Source organism: Chenopodium quinoa, unplaced genomic scaffold (genome assembly GCF_001683475.1).
Source record: "Chenopodium quinoa cultivar QQ74 unplaced genomic scaffold, ASM168347v1, whole genome shotgun sequence".
NCBI classification, from domain to species: Eukaryota; Viridiplantae; Streptophyta; class Magnoliopsida; order Caryophyllales; family Amaranthaceae; genus Chenopodium; species Chenopodium quinoa.
Genome location: NW_018745286.1, coordinates 4,550,228 through 4,568,069, shown reverse-complemented (window position 1 = coordinate 4,568,069; position 17,842 = coordinate 4,550,228). Strand labels below are relative to the sequence as shown.

Genomic DNA, 17,842 nt, shown 5'->3' with positions numbered 1-17,842 from the left:
CAACCCAGACTCCTCTCCTGTCAGCCGTTCTCCCTTTTCCCCACCTTAACATTGCTCCTTTTCCCCCACCCGATACGTGCCTCAACAAGCCCTCTTCCCCTACAAAACCAAACCCTCCATTGAGCGGAATTCTGGGATGGGGGGTTACTAAACCCAAAAATCCCAGCTACTCTCCATCGAAAGCACTAAAATCCCCACCAATTTCTAGTAGGGGAGGAGTGAACGGAAGGGAGGGAGGTGGAAGGGCTGAACGGGAAGGGGGAGGGAAATTTTTATTTTTTTTAAAAAAAAATTAAAATCATATTCTTAAAAAGAAAAAAGTTAATATTTAAAAAAAAAAAAATTTGGTAAAAATAATCCCAACTTTGGTAAAAATAATCCCAACTCAAAATAAAAAAAAAACTTAAAATAAAAAAATAAAAAAAAACCCAGCCCCATCCACGATCACCTCCTCACCGCCGGTCACAGCCCCTCCCGTGACCGCCATCCCCGCCAGCGCCCAGAACCAACTCCCCCGCACCGGCGACGGCGACGCCCCTTCCTTACCCCTGAACCACCAAATTAAACACCCCCAAACCCCCTACCTACACCCAGCAACGCAGTCCGCATCTCCACCAAACAACCACCATCGCCGCCTAGCCAATGAAAAATCAGCCATCTCACCTCTTGGCGCAGCAACACAGCAACCCCGCAACCCCTCTTCAAATCGCAGCAGTCGCACAACCCCAACAACAACCACCAGCCATCGCAATGGTGCAATCAAAGCTGCGGCAACCCAACAGCCCCACAACATCTAATTCACCACCAATTACAGAGATTCGACACCCAATTACAACGATTCCGATGAGGGGTGAGGACGGGGGAACCTGGCTGGGATTTAGGAAGGTGGGTTGCCGAAATGGTAGTGGTGGCCGGTGGGGTTGCGTGTGGGATTTTATTTATTTATTTATTTTTAATTTTTTAACCTATAAAGTGCTGACACGTGTCAATTAAACCTTAAAAAAAATTACATCTTTAATAGGTAACCGGTCACTTAAGACCATTTTGAGCGAATGACCCCAAAAGTTCGGATTTATTAAAAAATAATTAAAAGTTGGAATTATTTTGAGCGAATGGGAAAAAGTTGGTATTATTTTTATCAATTTTCCTAAAAAAAAAAAAAACTTAACCAATCTCAATACGACACGTGTCCGGTTTATCCTTTTAAAAAGGTTGCCGGTTTTTTATTCTATTTTGAGCAGATATATATCAAATGTCGTTTTATTATGGAATAATCAAAAGGTCGTTTTATTTTTGGAAGACCTCCCAAAGGTCATTTTATTTTTGATAGTTTTTCCTTTTAAATATGTGTAACAATAAATAATTTTTTAAACATAAGTGGGGTTAATTGATCCAGTTGAACTTAGATTCGCCCTTAAGACAAGATTAAATGGTTTTCCATGTGCATCATTTTACTCCTTTGGTTGTGAGTTTGGTTTTGCTCTCAAAAACTAATATTAAAAAAAATATGATGAAGTCAAATTGAAAATGTGTTTATGTTATAATGATATATTTGCAGATTTGAAAAGAATGACGTTATGATTTGATTGATGAGCTCAAAAAGATGAACTTTCTTGTTATAATGATATATTTGTAAGTTAAAAGGAATGACGTTCTGATGTGATTGATGAGTTCAAAAAGATGAACTTTCTCACCGTTTAAAAATAAATAAATAAATAAATAAATAAATAAATAAATAAATAATGCGACATCAATAGGGCAGTGCATTTCAAGATCAACCAAGACAAGAATTTTCAATCGTAACATTTGTATTACTGATTTACTGCCGATATAATTGAGGGAGGTGTTAGAGATATGAGATATAATATAATCCATATCGGAAAATATATGTGGGATACATTGATATTTAAGAGAATAATAAGTTTAATATTATCTATGTCAAGATATATTTAAGAGAATAATAAATTTAAGAGAATAATAAATTTAGTGAATATATCTATTTATGGATATGGTATTTTAAAGAAGATTGTTTCAGGTTTTGTATAAATACTCTAATAAATAATGATCAAGCAATACTGTCAAACCAGTACCCCAAATTTGTCAGGGCAATCTAAGCACGAACACCAGGACATTTTTTTTTTTTTTGAAATGAATGTAGTAGTTATTTTCAATTGAACTATCTATCATAATGTGACTCGTTTTATGTACACAAAGAATAAAAAAATAAAGGGAAAAATACATGACTATACATAATACAACAGAATTTAAAAAGAATAGACAGATAATTGATTACACAAAATGTAGGGGGGGGGGGGTGGGGGTGTGGGGCACAGTGGCATACTAGATATAGAAATAATTTGATTGATTTGTTCCGTTTGTTCCATCTCTACAAAGCATGGAGCGAGCCTCCACCACCGACCTGGGCGGTTCTATATCTTTCTCCTGTAGGAAGTTTCCTTGCAATCGTTGCATCTGGGAAGCAAATACATCGTCTAATATCTGAAAAACAGAACACCAACTCAGGCATTCTACAACTAGATTTATATGTTGTTGTCTCCTCGTACATCCAACCAAACATCACTAAAAAACATCAAATGTAAAGCAAATAATTTACTTACCCCAAGGGCATAATATGATCCTTTGTACCAGACACGGTTCTCTTTCCTTCCCTCGAGGAACCTTAATACACTCTGAAGGAAAATATGAGCAAATATACATAAGACCACCAGTGATTATGGCATAGTTTGATAAAATGAATTTTTCTTCCCTTTCATACCTGCCCCATTCTATCCCAAAATCCACGACAAAGTGCCACAAATATTTGACTTGGGAAAACGTCATGTAAATTGGCTATTGAATCAATCAGTTGGGAGTTCAGCATCAACATTCTCTCACGAACCTCAGGCTCACTGTCCGAGTCTGCTGTTTCTTCCAGGATTCTCTTAAGCTGTGTGTTTCGATTAGCTTGCATCTGCAGCAATAATTCTGTCAGTGTATTCCCTTCCTTTTCCTCTAACCACATAATAATGTTCTTTGAAAAAATGCTTTTTTGACACTTATTTGCAAGCAGTTAGCAACTTTCTTTATCTCATCTTCCACTAGCAAGGAACCAATGGAAAAACAGAACTACAAAGATGATTTCCATCAAAATATACTTCGAAGTTACTATCATAGATAAAATTCAATTCCAAATATTTTCCTATAAATCAAACGCGTCTCAAACAAACTTTAGTAGCTACATACAACATTTTCTCAATCTGGCAATCAAATAAATTCTAGGAGATATAGTTTCATAAATATATTTTAAAAGAAAGTTTCAACCATTTATTGAACAAAATTCTCTGCTTCAACAAATAGTGTATAATATATGTCGTAAAAGGAAAGCAATCGTAACTAGCAACACCCCCCCCCCCCTTCCCCTAAACACCCCAGAAAGACACCAAATAAACAATGCAGAGGCTTCTGCTGAATGGTTCTTTTATAGTACAAATTCGAGTGAGAGAATAAAGACATAAAAAGGGACTTACATTGCTATAAAGTTTGGTCACTAAAGCCTGCATGTAGTTTTTGTACTTTGTCTTCAGCAAAACAGTTATACCGTTCATCTGCTCCCCATAGGACAACTTTTCACCGCCAATTGTGGGCAAACATGAAGCCCAGGTTTTTAATATATCCTCAACTTGAGAATGTAGAACTTCAACCATTCTCTTGACAGTGTTTATAAAAGTACCCAGCTGCAATGTTTTGAAATGGACAAACACTTAATAATCTGCAATTTATCTCAGGACATTTGGCTGCATGTATATCCAAAACTGAACCATAGCAGAAAACATGAAAACAGGAAATACTTTTAAACAGCAGGAAATCAGAAAGTTTTCCATGACAGATTCCTATATGAATTTCTTTTCTATGGAATGTTTATTCCCTCTCAAAAAATTGTCACCTTCTCAATTGAATGGTGCAATGTTAGCATGAAGTTCAATGTTTAATACAACATCAAATTCAATATATCCCTAACCAAAAGACATTTCTGATGAAGATTCGGAATGAATGAGAGCCAAAAATTTAAAAAACAATAATACCCTCCAAATTCTATATTGTTCTCACAGCTATGGATCCATAAGCAGTACTAATACAAGCATTAAATTTTTTAGAAGAGTACCAAGCATTTGCAGTATTCTTAATATTAGTAAGGTGCACATCATTGCTGCATTTGAACTATTATAAAACGTCAAAATGATGTTGAACGAGCACTGTTATGGAACACTATTCTAATGCATGCACTAGAGAAATATGCATATTAACTCACTTGATTTGGGACCACATAGATTATTACTGACTGTCGTCTAGCCAGTTTCTGAACATGCATACCAAGCTTCTTCGGAATGCTGTCTTTTAAAGGAGCCAAAGTATCACTATACTGCTTTTCCAGTGCTTTTAAGATTGCTCTCTCGATATCAGCAACAGCCTTCAAGAATGCAATTTGTTAGAATTACTGAAACGAGAACAAAGTTTCACAGATGCATATAATCTGATGAAAGGTCTTTGTTTTTTGTTGGCATACATATCTCACAGTTTGTGTACTGAGCTTACACTTTCCAAAACTAACGAGTACTGAGGCCACCGGCTGATAACCATTTCATACTGTGTTAAGGCATTCTTTATCTTTGAATACATATCCTCTGTGAATGGTGAGGTAGAGAGGTTGGTTGTTATCCCAGACCATGGTGTCTGCAACAGGCAAGTAAATTGAAATTCATATTAATTAAATTGCTAGGCTACAGCATTTCAAGACAAAACTAATTCGAGTTGCTTTGAAGCTGCTTCCCATCCCCAATTAATTATATATTCCGAAGGGAGATGCCAGACAATGGTGCATGCTGCTCCAATATCCATAAGGGATGGTAAGCAAAAATTTGATATTACTCTAAATATTATAAACACGCAACAGGCAGCATACCTTTTCTGCCTTGCATAGATCTAGCATTTCAAGTTGCATCTCTTGTATCCACACCATTATATAATTGTGGAATAGATCCTTGCAGTCTACACCACCTTGAATAGGACTGTAAATATTACATTTCAATTAGACAAGTTATAGTAGAGGAAATCAGGCAACATTGTAACTTGGCCTCATAAGTTAATGTAGATTGCTTTTCAGGACTGAAAACTCTTTTTATGTACCTTACTTTCCATGTTTCCAGATCCCTCTCAAAATCAGAAATTGCTGCCAGAAGTTCATTCACATGTGGCAAAGGACCTGATGGAAGACATGCTGCAAGGAACCCTTTAAGCCTCTTTGACAATTCAGTGCTACAAACGGTAGCAGTAATGTTTGAAAGGTCAATTGAACTGATCACATGAGCAAAAGAGGTATCAGGCAATTGAAGGATCCTTCTTGAAAGAAGACTAAAGAAAAAAGGAAAGCAGATTTCACAACTAACATACTTGGTATAATTTAAGGGTAATGATGTATGCAGCCCTTAAGGCTGAAAATAAGAATTTAATATCTTTCCTAATTTGGTATTATTTTAGGAATGCAAGACAACATCACACGTACTTCAGTATAATGAATTTTATATTTCATTTATCATTTTCCACTTAAAGCTCCTTATATGCAGCCCTTACGGCTATATATCAATTTCCATAATTAAAAGGCCTTGATAATTTGCTTATTATAAATATATAGAACTATAGAAGAATAGCAGAAAGCATGGCTGAGTATCATGTAATCGAGATGTACATAGATAGAAAACAATACCTGGGAAGTATATGCTGATTGTGGATCTTGATGTCTGCTAAAATCTCTCTACCTATGTTGATGCAAAGGTTCTTTATCTTCATATATGCTGTGGAGATAGATATTGGGTCTGTCAGGATATTCTCAGAGTTGCTTGACATGAATTCATCTGCCTCTAACATATGCCTTCGACACCTTTTCAGAGCTGCAGTCTGACATTTTAGCAAGGAGTCAGAGATTATTATTCAGCCATTAGCTTCTTTTTTTTTAACTAATGTAAGAATGTTTCTAGGTCTTCAGTAAATTTTACATTCAAAGAGAAAAGACAGAGATGGCCTTTATTCTTCCATATGACAGGAGATTGTCATATACTTCTATGGACTATACATCTACATCTAGCATAACTGACCCTGACGACATTACCCCTGATTTGAATCCAAATTTACATCAACCAATAATAAGCTGTACCAAAATCGATCCAAGCAAAAAAGTCACGAGGGTCTAATATTAAGTAACAATAATAAGTTAATTGACAAAAGACCTAAATCTGTCCCATGGTGATTAACTCTGAAACCAAATTAAATGACTCATCACCATAACATGACCCAAATGGCCAAATCTTATTTAACAGCCTAGCTCAAATTATTCTTTATTCTTGCAGAGAGTGATATCAGAATAGTTTCGGTTGGTACTTATTTAGTTATTTTGCCAAGACACTAGCTCTAAAAACTACTGAAAAACAAAGTTGGCCTTCTGTCCATGGCCTTGCTGTTACATACTACTACCAAACCGGAAAGTATTCCTTTAAAATAAAGATATACTCCATCAAATTCCCTTCATGGTGATTGTGAGATAGTGACACCAACCCAACATTTCATCAAAAGCCTCCAAAGTTTTCACATAAATGGCTGCCATTGATACATAACTAGATGCCTATACATGTCCACCGCAAGTACGCCAATTAAGCAATATCGTAAGAACCACATATTTGCCTCATGCTTCATAATCAGATTCTTGATTCCAATATCAAATAGTTAACACATATATTTAAATAGTCTTGAAGAGGGATGGCAAGAAATAATCTCACTATTTGAAGAAAGTCAACTTTTTTTAGGAATCAGTTTGGTTTCAGAGTTAATCAGGTTGGGTAATCTAAAAAAATAAATACAATGGAGTATTCGATTTATCTAATAAAGTCTTTGTCACTTTTAAAGTTTTAAGTTCTGAATGCTTTTTATACCAAGTTGATTCCCGAATACAACACTTAAGTATATATAAATCCAGTGTAACACACTAACACAATAAGATCTTAATTATTAAATAAATTTTTAAATAATTGTGTGTATTTGCTTACATATATTTAAAGCATATGTTAACCTAAAAAGACAGTAAAATGTGCTTGCTCCAACTTCAATTCTTAGGGTTTATCGTCACATCATGTAAATGTTCTGGTGGTTCAAGCATCAAAGATACTCCCTTTACCTCAAAACAGTTGCAAGATATGGCATGACAAGAAATTTAAAAAAAACCTTGAAAGAAGCATGGGAAAACACTACATTGCCGCAATTAAAGAGGTGAAAGTTCTTTAGGACTGACTTGAAGCATGAAAAAATGCATTATAGAGTCAGAAAGGAGAAACACCATAGATTCAAACCAAATTGCTGCTAATAAAGAGGAGAAGTTCTTTTGGACTGACTTGAAGCATGAAAAAAGCATAGCTTCAAACCAAATTTGTTCAACATTGACAATAGGAGATGTACTCATGTACTGATGCTTTTTTGGCAAATAAGAAATGTATAGTATTTACCTCAGTAATGAATAGCAACAATATGCAACATTCAGACGAAATTATATGGAGATTATCAGTAAAATAAAAGAACTTTTAATTACAAGGAGGTTTGGAGCACATGCATGGATAATCACATTTTAGAATTCAGTAACAGTGCTAGTTACTAAGTGCATCCATATAATCCACATAATAAAAGGATAATGCATTTAGCTATAAAAACTATTGCTATCACCTGCAAATGCTTCTGTAAGACTGCCTGTGCATCTTGGGAAAGAATATCATGAAGAAGGGAGTAAACTTGCACTGCTGGAGCCAAAGCTATGGACGCAGTCTCCGGTACCGGAGTTAGTGAATCTGTCAAACCCGTGGCTGATTGTTCATCCAATGACTTGTAATTTTCAAAAACAGTTGCCAAGAGAGTCTCAACTTGTGTTTCGCATTCCAAGAAAATGGTTTTCTGCATGAAGGGCAGGCCAAGTGGCCAACAAACCATAAGAATGGAAAATACACCTCCACAATGCAATTTACATATTCTAACAAGTGACAAATTTCTAGTGGGTGAACTGAGGCCCTGGCCCCAAGAATATTATTCTAGTTACATGATATAATATAGATTGCTCTTTACAAGCATATAAAAAAAGTAGGCATCATAATGGTAAATTAGGTCAAAAGAAGCAAAGATGCCAAAATCAAAAGTTGGGTAAAGTGTTTCCAATATGTTCTGGTGTTAGATGATGCAAATCATGCAATAAAAAAATGGAGCTATGTCATTTAAATTTTGGTGCAAAACTTGTATCCATTTAGAAGAGACTTAGCTTGGAATTACTGACTAACAATAAGAATACATTGAAAGATGGTGACAAGACAAAATTTGGATTCTTATCCTGAAGTGCTGTATACGTGATTCTCAAACTATGATGCATGAAATACCTGATGCAATGTGATCCTTGAGATCTGATTAGCATACCACTTAATCTCTTAGATAAGAGATACTTCTTTTGAAACGAAATTCCAAATAAAGATTGTCATAGGGAATTTACCTCTTGTCTATTTAATCTTTTTTCATCTCTAGCTTTTATAACAGGCATAAGCAATTCCAGTACAAGCTCCAAGCATTCTTTTGTTGGAGTAGCCACTTTCATAACATACAGAAGATACCTAATAGTACATTACAGTTAATAAAAGACTTCATAAAGGGAATTTTCACAAGGATATGTAAAAACCGAGCAAGTTCCTAAATATAACATGATTCAATTAACAATTGTGATCTAAAATCTAGCACCTATTGATACCTGAAAGGATATAAATTATAAAAAAAAAAAAAAAAAAAAAGTATCGTCTTCTACGACCTTTCCTATTGACTCATTCCTCTTTTCTCTCAGTAATCGAGTCCATGCTCCATCCTCCAAATTAAAGCAGAGGGAAATTCTTTAAAACTCAAGATTGAGATCTGAATCATTGAATACCTACATTTATCTGTTATATTCATGACTAAATTTTAGTAAATGACCTTCCAGTGAAACCTTTGGAGTTGGTGTATATGTCTCTTACCAATTCCCACACTATCCGAGTCTTGGCTTCCATTAAGGAAAATCCACAAGTAATAACCAGTAGACAGCTTCTGTCCATTCCCCCCTAAACTACTCTCTATATATCTTACTCAGGTCACCATTTAGTTGCAAGCTTCGGAACCTATTACTTTATATTCTCCTTTCTCTTTTCAAGCCCTATTGTCCCTTTCTTTTAATTGTTTCATCTCTCTCTTAACTGTTGGTTTGAACGAATAGGAAGTTGGTTCACATTTTTTATTTGCAGAATTATTCTTATATAGTAAATATAGGAAAATTAGAATGAGAGCTCGGGACACCTTCCTACAATTTTGATTACTATAAATTAATAAACCAATATTTGTAAAATATATTTAATAATAAGAAGAGGTACGTAAAATGGAAGCATATTGAGGTATATGTAAAATGGAAGCATAGTAGTTGAAAAGCTTCACCTATGTTTAGTACCTTAACTTTGTGTAAGAATCTGGTACCCCATAATAGTCTGCAAACTCATTTAACAACCATTTCCAAGGACCACATAAACACAAATTGCGTGAATGGAAGTGTTGTGCACGCATTGCAGCTTCCAGCAACATATCATATGCAAGAGTTTCAACGACAGCACTACTCTGTAACATGTAAATAACAGAGAAAGATAAGTACGCAAGTATGCATTAGTATACCTAATATAAAAGTATGCAGCTGAATGCCTTAGGATAAACAGTAGGATTAACTGAAACTATTTGAATTGTAAGTTTAATTATATATGTTTTTATTCCATAATATCTACCACATTTTAAACCCCACCAATATTCTACCTTTAATAATCGTGTCAAGTCAAAGCTTATTATGATATGCATCGTTAACCGAAAAGAGTATTCCAACTATCAAATGCCAAGCCACAATACACCCCCCCTCTCCTCTCCCACCAAGGCACATTTTATATTCCATAATATCTACCACATTTTATACCCCACCAATATTCTACCTTTAATAATCGTGTCAAGTCAAAGCTTATTATGATATGCATCGTTTTTAATAAAGAGTATATTCTACCGTTAATAATCTTGTCAAGTCAAAGCTTATTATGATATGCATCGTTAACCGAAAAGAGTATTCCAACTATCAAATGCCAAGCCCCAATACCCCCCCCCTCTCTCCCACCAAGGCACCAATAATTTATCCTTATTTTTGGTGTCAAACCCTATCATGAAAAGAATTAGCATGGATGGAGTATCTTTCAAAGAGTAAACATTGCCTTTGTTAAACCTATATTTTCTGGTGAGTTTAGAATTCTTCATCTGGAACATTTATAACAGAGATATTCTGTTTAGCTAGCTTGCAAGGTAAAGTACACAATTCTTTTCCTGAGTGCCGGGGGGGGGGGGGGGAGGGGGTATTTTATTATACCTAAGACATGTGTTCCAAAATGATCTGAACCATATTTTTCTCTGCGGTTCACTATGAACAGAATAATCAGCCCCTCAGTTCTTGTTACGAAGTACTCTCAGAGAGGTGCAAGGGATGTGAGAAGAGCTATGGGAAAATATAACAGTTTCACAGTGACCAGATACTAGTAAATTAGTAATAGTAAAAACAGAAAGAAAGAAAGAAAAAAAAAATCTTCCATGTGTGCATCTTCCATATAGAAAAGGAACAGCTCCATCTAAAACACATGATATTAATCAGGATGCAAGTAAGGGAACCAGACCTTCGTATGTCTACCTTCTTCATCTGTAATTAAACTAGCCATAAAAAGTTGGATCTTTCCAATGCACTCATGGTCATCGTGGTAGATAGGCCACCATCGAACTTTGTCACTCTGCTTGATATGAACATGTACAAAAGTCAGTATGCCACATGTGGGGAGATTGAGCATCCTGTAAAATGAATAATGTATATCTTGAAAAGGATACATACAGGGTTCTCAGCTAGCACTGAAAGTGGAATGGAAGCATGACCAAGGGTCATTTGTTTTGTATCTCTAACTTCAACGTGAAGAACATCCCCTTGACTTTCTGGAAAGCTGAAAATACAGGAACACATAAGTTTTTCACCATCTTTTCGAATAATATCTTAATTATATGCCTAGTTGGATTAATTATGTTTCCATGCTAAACTTTAGTAATACAACTTATTGACAACATACAGGTAAACAAAATTAAAAACAAACCATTATGGGACTATGAAAGAAAATTTAGAAGGTGCATATATTAGTGACATTTATAATTAATAGTAATACTTCGTATATCAGTTTAGTATGACTCATTACTTCATTGAATCTGTTTACAGCTTAATTATATTGCTAAGAGTTTTTCGCAATAAATTTTACAACAAACAGCAATGTAACCTGAAAAGGGGTCAAAATAAAATAACCAAACTTACAAGTCATGGTACTCGCCAATTCCTGAATGTAAGCATACTGCCGAGCCAGAATCAATTTGAGCATCTTCCGTGGAGCTCTTTAGAAAGAATATGCATGACAGAGGCTCTGAAAACATGGTAAGACATCATTGACATGGAAGTAACACAGATTTAGAAGCATGCAACTTAAATGAATCATAATAGAGATGAGAGGCCCACAGATGATATTTACTCTTTCCTTAAAAGCACAGTTAAGGTACAAGGCTAAGGCTCCCACCTAAAGTGTAATATGGCATGGAATGTTCACAAGAGACCCCCAAATTAGGTTCTGCACATAATTAGTTCTTTTGCCACTATGCACATGTTAATGTGTCATTGTAAAATGCTCTTCAAGTGAACAATGTTCTTCACACATTATATAAAATTCAAAATTTGCATTTAGACCTTTAAAGAGTAGCAAAACGATTGTGGAACCTACAGTGACTTTAGTAGATTTTTTGAGAGAATGAACCAGCAACTCCCTCTGTAATGGTGTAAATACTTCAGAGAAGAGTTTTCGATTCCTCGCAAAAGATCTTACTGAAGTGAAAATTTTCAAACAGCTCTATATTATTCCCAAGGTGTCTCCCAAATTAAGCTTAATTGGACAAACCTCAATCACGCAAATTCTTAAACCGTAGAAGAAGTAAGGAAATGCATTACTTAAGACGGGAAATAATAAAAAGTCTTCAAACGGCTCTATATAATTCCTAAGGTGTCTCCCAAATTAACTCAATCGGACAAACCTCAATCAAGTAAATTCTTAAACTGTAGAAGAAGTAAGGAAAGGCATTACTTAAGACTTCAAATTAATGCATCCTATTTATTCTATTTCTTTTTCTGCATACAAATATCTTAAGGTAGTAAAGCACTACAGGCCTCATACAAACACTCTATCTTATTTTCACTTTATATTCTTCTTCTCACATATACATGTTAATACATAATGACACACCTTTAGAATCAATAGTTGAGCTACATTAAAAGGACTTATCATCGTCTCAAGAATTTTGTACGAAGTTCAGGGTGAATGTCTCCTAAGCAATATAATTATGTCAATGTTTTTTTTTTTTTTTTGAGAGCAAATTGTCAACTTTAATCTTATCTAAAATGTATGCATGAAAAATAAGCTGTCAATTGTCAAAAAAAAATTTGTACTGGTAATTTACACCACAGACCTTCACGTGTAAGGGATAATGACGAGTTCATAAATGAGTTGATGCTGGTTTTCACTAGTGACGAAACATGTCGCACATACTCTGTTCCTGTTTGCATGTATAACGCACCTCGCTGCGAGAACGTGCTCTTAAGTTTTTTTCTTGGTATAATGCGTAGCTTTTTCACTGCCACAATAATAAGAGTCACATGACCATTCAAAAATTTTCAGAATGAAATTAGGACATTCTGAAGACAGAAGCAGACTCCAACTCCATAGTATTTCATAGCAGAATTTCAGAGGTGGAGCTTATTATTTCAAAGTACAGACATTCAATAGAGCACACAACAGAAATAAATGTAAGTGAAGCATGAACCTACCTTCCACCCTAATCTTGTGGAGTACTTTATTTGGCTTCCTACAGCATGTTTCTTCTGCAGTCTTATAGTCTCCACCTTTTTCTGTCTGCATACCAAGTGGATGTAGCAGGATCTTGTTCAGCCTAAAATTACCCACGTAAATTAAAGAGTTTAGCATGACAACCACTTATTCTACACTTCACAATTCAAACATCCAAAAGGTGGCATACCCAAAAGCTGTCCGAAGGATAAGGCATTCATCACGTAGAAACTCGGGTGCATCTGGGCAGCCTTTTGACCATGCATGCAAGCATAGTCGAATGCAGGCATCATATGCTACAAGGGTTTGGAAGGCATGTTGGCCACTGTAGGATTTTGCATGTCAGACAAGATAACAAATGATTAAATATCAGAAAACAGTTTCGCTTTGCTGCTTATAATGTTAGATACAAACTGCAGAATGAACTTCTCAATAACCAACTGATAATACATTATACATACGAGTACAATAATTACTTTCTCAATCACCAATTGATAATACATACGAGCTAAAATACGGAAAATTGGATATAAATATTGGTTAACCAAAAAAAAAAAAAAAAAGGTACCTAGTATCATAACAAGGAGGTGGATTCATAATCTCTGGCATAAAGTGGGGTGTGAGCATTTCTTCTTTCACGGAAGTGGTTGCATGATTTATTCTGAAAAGATAAAAGACAGAAATCTATTTACCATACTAGATAGATGACCAATAAACCACATTAGTATTGCTCCATGAAGAAATAAGGCACAAGGCAATTAGTCAAAGAACCAATAGTGTAGCATACTTTTCTATTAAATCATTGTATTCCAAAGTTTCTGATGTTATTTCTGATATAATTGGCTTAGACTCATCATAGCAATCTCCAACTCCGGGCATGTATAGTCCATTGCTGGTTAATCCATCCATTGTACCATCCATTACAGTCGTGTATTTCTTTTCATCTTTAGGCTCATGTACCTCCTCCTCTCCATCAGCATTGACCGGAGGAGCACTCGGGGTACCCAAGTCTCCTACATCATTATATTTACTACGATTAAAGAAAGTATCCTACAATGAGAAAATTGGCTAAAAATGTCAAAAATTGCGTCATCAAGTGCTCCATAAAACTTCAGATTTTCATCTGTACATCTTAAAGCAAAATGTTCAATCTGACCTGTGCGTTAAGAGGGTAAACATTATTGAGAGGATGATGACAACTATCTGGAGTCATGTAGTGCTCCTCGTGTTTATTAAGCACCATATCACTGAATCTCTTGGTAGCCTTTGGCAACTCCACTTTAAGATCAACGTTAGATGATCCTCTATTTATCAAAGCCACTGGCTGTTTGCTTCTCAAATTTGTGCTAGCTTGTAAATCAGTGATTTCTTCATCATTGTCATGAAGAATGGGCTTCTCAAAATCTTTGATATCGTTGCACCTGGAAAAGTCTTGGTCGAAATTCTCAGAAAAATAACCATCCATATCATATGGGGCTGAAGCAACACTTTCTTCATCGCTGTCATTACTGACAGTATGTTTGTCGGATTCACATAGATCAAAAGTTGACGTACTATGTTTGCCAAGCAAACCAGAATGGAACTTTAAAGGAGGTAAGGTTTTGGGTGACATATAATTGCTTCCACTGCGAAGAAGTGGAGATGATTTAAAAACTGTTCCATACTCAAAGTTATCCACTGAGGAAGGTCCAGCCTCCATCACATCCTCTTTGCCCTAGTATTTTTAAAAATCACAGATTTGATCATATCAACATATGCAGCATTCATTAATACTCCAACAAAAATAACCACCACATATGTAAGTTTCTACAATATAATTTGAATGATGCTAGTTTTAGTTAGTTGGTAATTTCAGCAATCACACATGCATGGCCTATTTTGCAATGTAATTTGAATTACAGTTGTTTCGGTTGCTCAGTAATTTTAGAAAATCATGCATTATGCTAAAATCCCAAACATGACTAAATTATGCAAGTGGCTAATTAAATGAACCAAGTTGATGGGAAAAAAAATATTGATATACATCCAACACCCTAGAGTTGGTTAAAAATTTGTTGCCACTGAAACATTTCAGCAAATTTCTTTTTTTCCTTTTATCTCCCCATGGAATTCAAAATTAAGGCCAAAATTCAGAGGCTGTAATAATTCCAACCACATTTATAAATTAAATCAAATTATATTACCAAAACACAGAATACATCATAATACAATCAAAACAAATTCAAATCATCTACTAAAGTACTCATAGCCTTGTGTGTTCATTCATTTGATTCTCACTTATCTGTATAGCTGAACTTATCCGGACTAATTCATTTGAATCTATTAGACCAAATTAGAATTTTTATTAGTTCTAATTTATACTCCACTAAGTAGCCCTTCCCTTACCCTAATCGGAACTTATTCGAAATTATTATATCACTTTTATTATTTGAACTCATAACTTATTTATCCTAAACCGAGGTGAACAAAAGCGAGCTTTAACTCTTTTTTATACTTATCGAGTTATCTCTATCTATTTTCTACCTTCCCATTACATTCAAGATTTAGCCATTTATAAATGATATATTCAGTTTCTAATCACAAAAACTGATTAAAATTCCAAATTAGACCATTAATTTACTTCATAAACAATCGAAACAAATTTGAAATTTTCTGTTTAGAAAGTAAAAAACCCTAGTTTTCTCCCTAGCTAATTTTCTTGATCTTCATCCTTTCCACTTTCTGAACTCTCCACTTACTCTCTCTAAATTATCTTAACACATGCAATCCTCGGTCTTCTAACAGATTAGTTAATTAATTTTTTATACTCCCAATTCATTCCCAGATTATACTTTAAATTACTTTAACATGAATTTAATTTTATTTAACTCTAAATTTTTTCATTTCCCATCATTTCTTGTTGTGTTCTTGGTGAATTAATATGCAACTATATTCATCTGGGCAATTTTCTTCGGCGTTTTCCGACGACCCTTAATCACTACCGTCAGTAAATTAAGTGGTTCATATTTTATAATCATTCTTTGAATAAATTTGGGTTCTTGTATCCTTCAAATTACGATTAAAAATCCAAAATTTCTGAAATCAACTAAAAAATAAAATCGAAAAGGAAAAAACAACAACAACAAAGAAGAAGAAAAAAAACAAAAAAAAAACACGAAATTGTTAGAATTTCGGTACTGAATTAAGCGTTTGTTACCCTTTTTCCTACAAAAATTAGCAATTATTTATGATAAATTTTGACATTTAAATTTCTATAAACGGAAATCTAATGAAACGAATTAAAATCAAAGCAATTAAAAGAAAACACCCAAAAATCTAGTGAAAGAGTACCTGTTTAATCCAATTGATAGCAGTTTGATCCAAACCTTGAGCAAACATTTGGAATTTCAGAAATTGAGTTCAGAGAAAATGAATTTGACAAGTTTCGTGGAATTGCTGGTTGGAGGAACAAACCAGTAGAAGGATGGTGAGGAGCGCTTGGGGGTAACGGCTAGTTTGACGAAAATTTGTGGGTTTATTTATTTCTTCAATTTTGAATTTTTTTTTCAATTAAAAAATATTGGGGTCGTTAATCACTTAGGGGTGTTTGGTTCATCAAGTTGGAATGGATTGGTATAGAATCTCATACCTGAGAGGTATGGATTCTAAGACCCATACTAATTCAAAGTTATTTGGTTTTATTGTTGGAATGGATTATATCTTTTATTAATATAATGGATTGTAAATCTTAGAGGGAGGGGTGAGTATGAGATTCCATGGGTATGGGGGTAGTTAGAATTCCTTGGGTATGAGATTACATTACTAAAAACCTCAACCAAACAAAAAACTAGATAGAATGGATTCTAACTCCATTCCAATCCATTCTAAAAAATCCAACCAAACGACCCTTTAATCTTATTACGCGAACGGCAAACCTCAATGCATTGACAATTTGACTTGCGACTCAAGTGTGACTTACGAGTGAGTGAGTAGTAAGTTACTCCCTTCGTTGCATAATAATAGCAATACTTTGACCGGTACTATGTCAATATACAACTGTTTTTTGACAACTTCAACCATTAATATTTGCAATTATATATTATAAAGAAATATAAAAGATTAATATAATAAAAATATATTTAAAGACGGAGTTAATACTACAATAGAGTACTAAACTTTGGCCAAAGTTGCAAAAAGAGTATTGAACTTCAATTAGTTGCAAGTAAAGTACTCCAATGGTCAACGGAGGTAAAGATTCCGGATTTCGGCTGTTGTACCTGGTTAACTTGATTTGTAAAAAAAATCTGACATATGGCAAGGACTTTTATGCCTAGATTAACAAGGACATCATGACGGTGTATTTTGATGAATTCCCTCTGTTGTTTAAGGAGGATTAGGAACGGGTAGGACAGCCAGGGGGGTAGGTTTTTAGAGCAGCTGATTTGTTAAGCTTGTATTATAGTCATGATCCTGCTTTGTTAAGCTCATTTTAGAAGTTTTAACGTTAATTACAATATCATCATGGAAGGTTGTTTTTTGGTTTGTGACAAAATTTAGTATGGCTTTTTCTAATTTTGCCAGTACCATGACATTGTTAGTTTAGGTGATTATTAAGCTAATTACTATAAATAATTATGAAGTTTTTTTTTTTTAAAGAACCCAAGAGGGGATATATTAGGCTAAATCAAGGTTCGCCAAAGTTCGAAGACTTTGGTGGAAAGAGTTTGTACAAATTTTTTCCGGTGAGACACTAGTGATTTTGGGAATTTTTTTCCCGCCACGTGGACCAATTGAACTCTTCCACGTGTTATCCACGTGGACCAACC

General features: G+C 34.7%; 1 protein-coding gene across 1 annotated transcript; it reads right to left on the bottom strand.

Annotated features, from left to right (window-relative positions):
• Positions 1–1,858: 1,858 nt before the first annotated feature.
• LOC110711982 lies at positions 1,859–16,654 on the bottom strand. The gene is made up of 22 exons (XM_021890420.1): positions 16,368–16,654; positions 14,194–14,751; positions 13,825–14,087; positions 13,606–13,698; positions 13,228–13,362; positions 13,019–13,140; positions 12,661–12,825; positions 11,465–11,570; positions 11,000–11,105; positions 10,791–10,901; positions 9,545–9,708; positions 8,570–8,687; positions 7,762–7,986; positions 5,762–5,952; positions 5,185–5,352; positions 4,961–5,066; positions 4,594–4,731; positions 4,310–4,468; positions 3,528–3,734; positions 2,777–2,971; positions 2,619–2,690; positions 1,859–2,499 (listed from the first exon to the last, which is right to left on the bottom strand). The coding sequence occupies exons 1-22, from the start codon at positions 16,413–16,415 to the stop codon at positions 2,341–2,343; spliced, it is 3,609 nt and encodes a 1,202-aa protein (XP_021746112.1). The 5' UTR covers positions 16,416–16,654; the 3' UTR covers positions 1,859–2,340.
• Between the last annotated feature and the right edge of the window lie 1,188 nt (positions 16,655–17,842).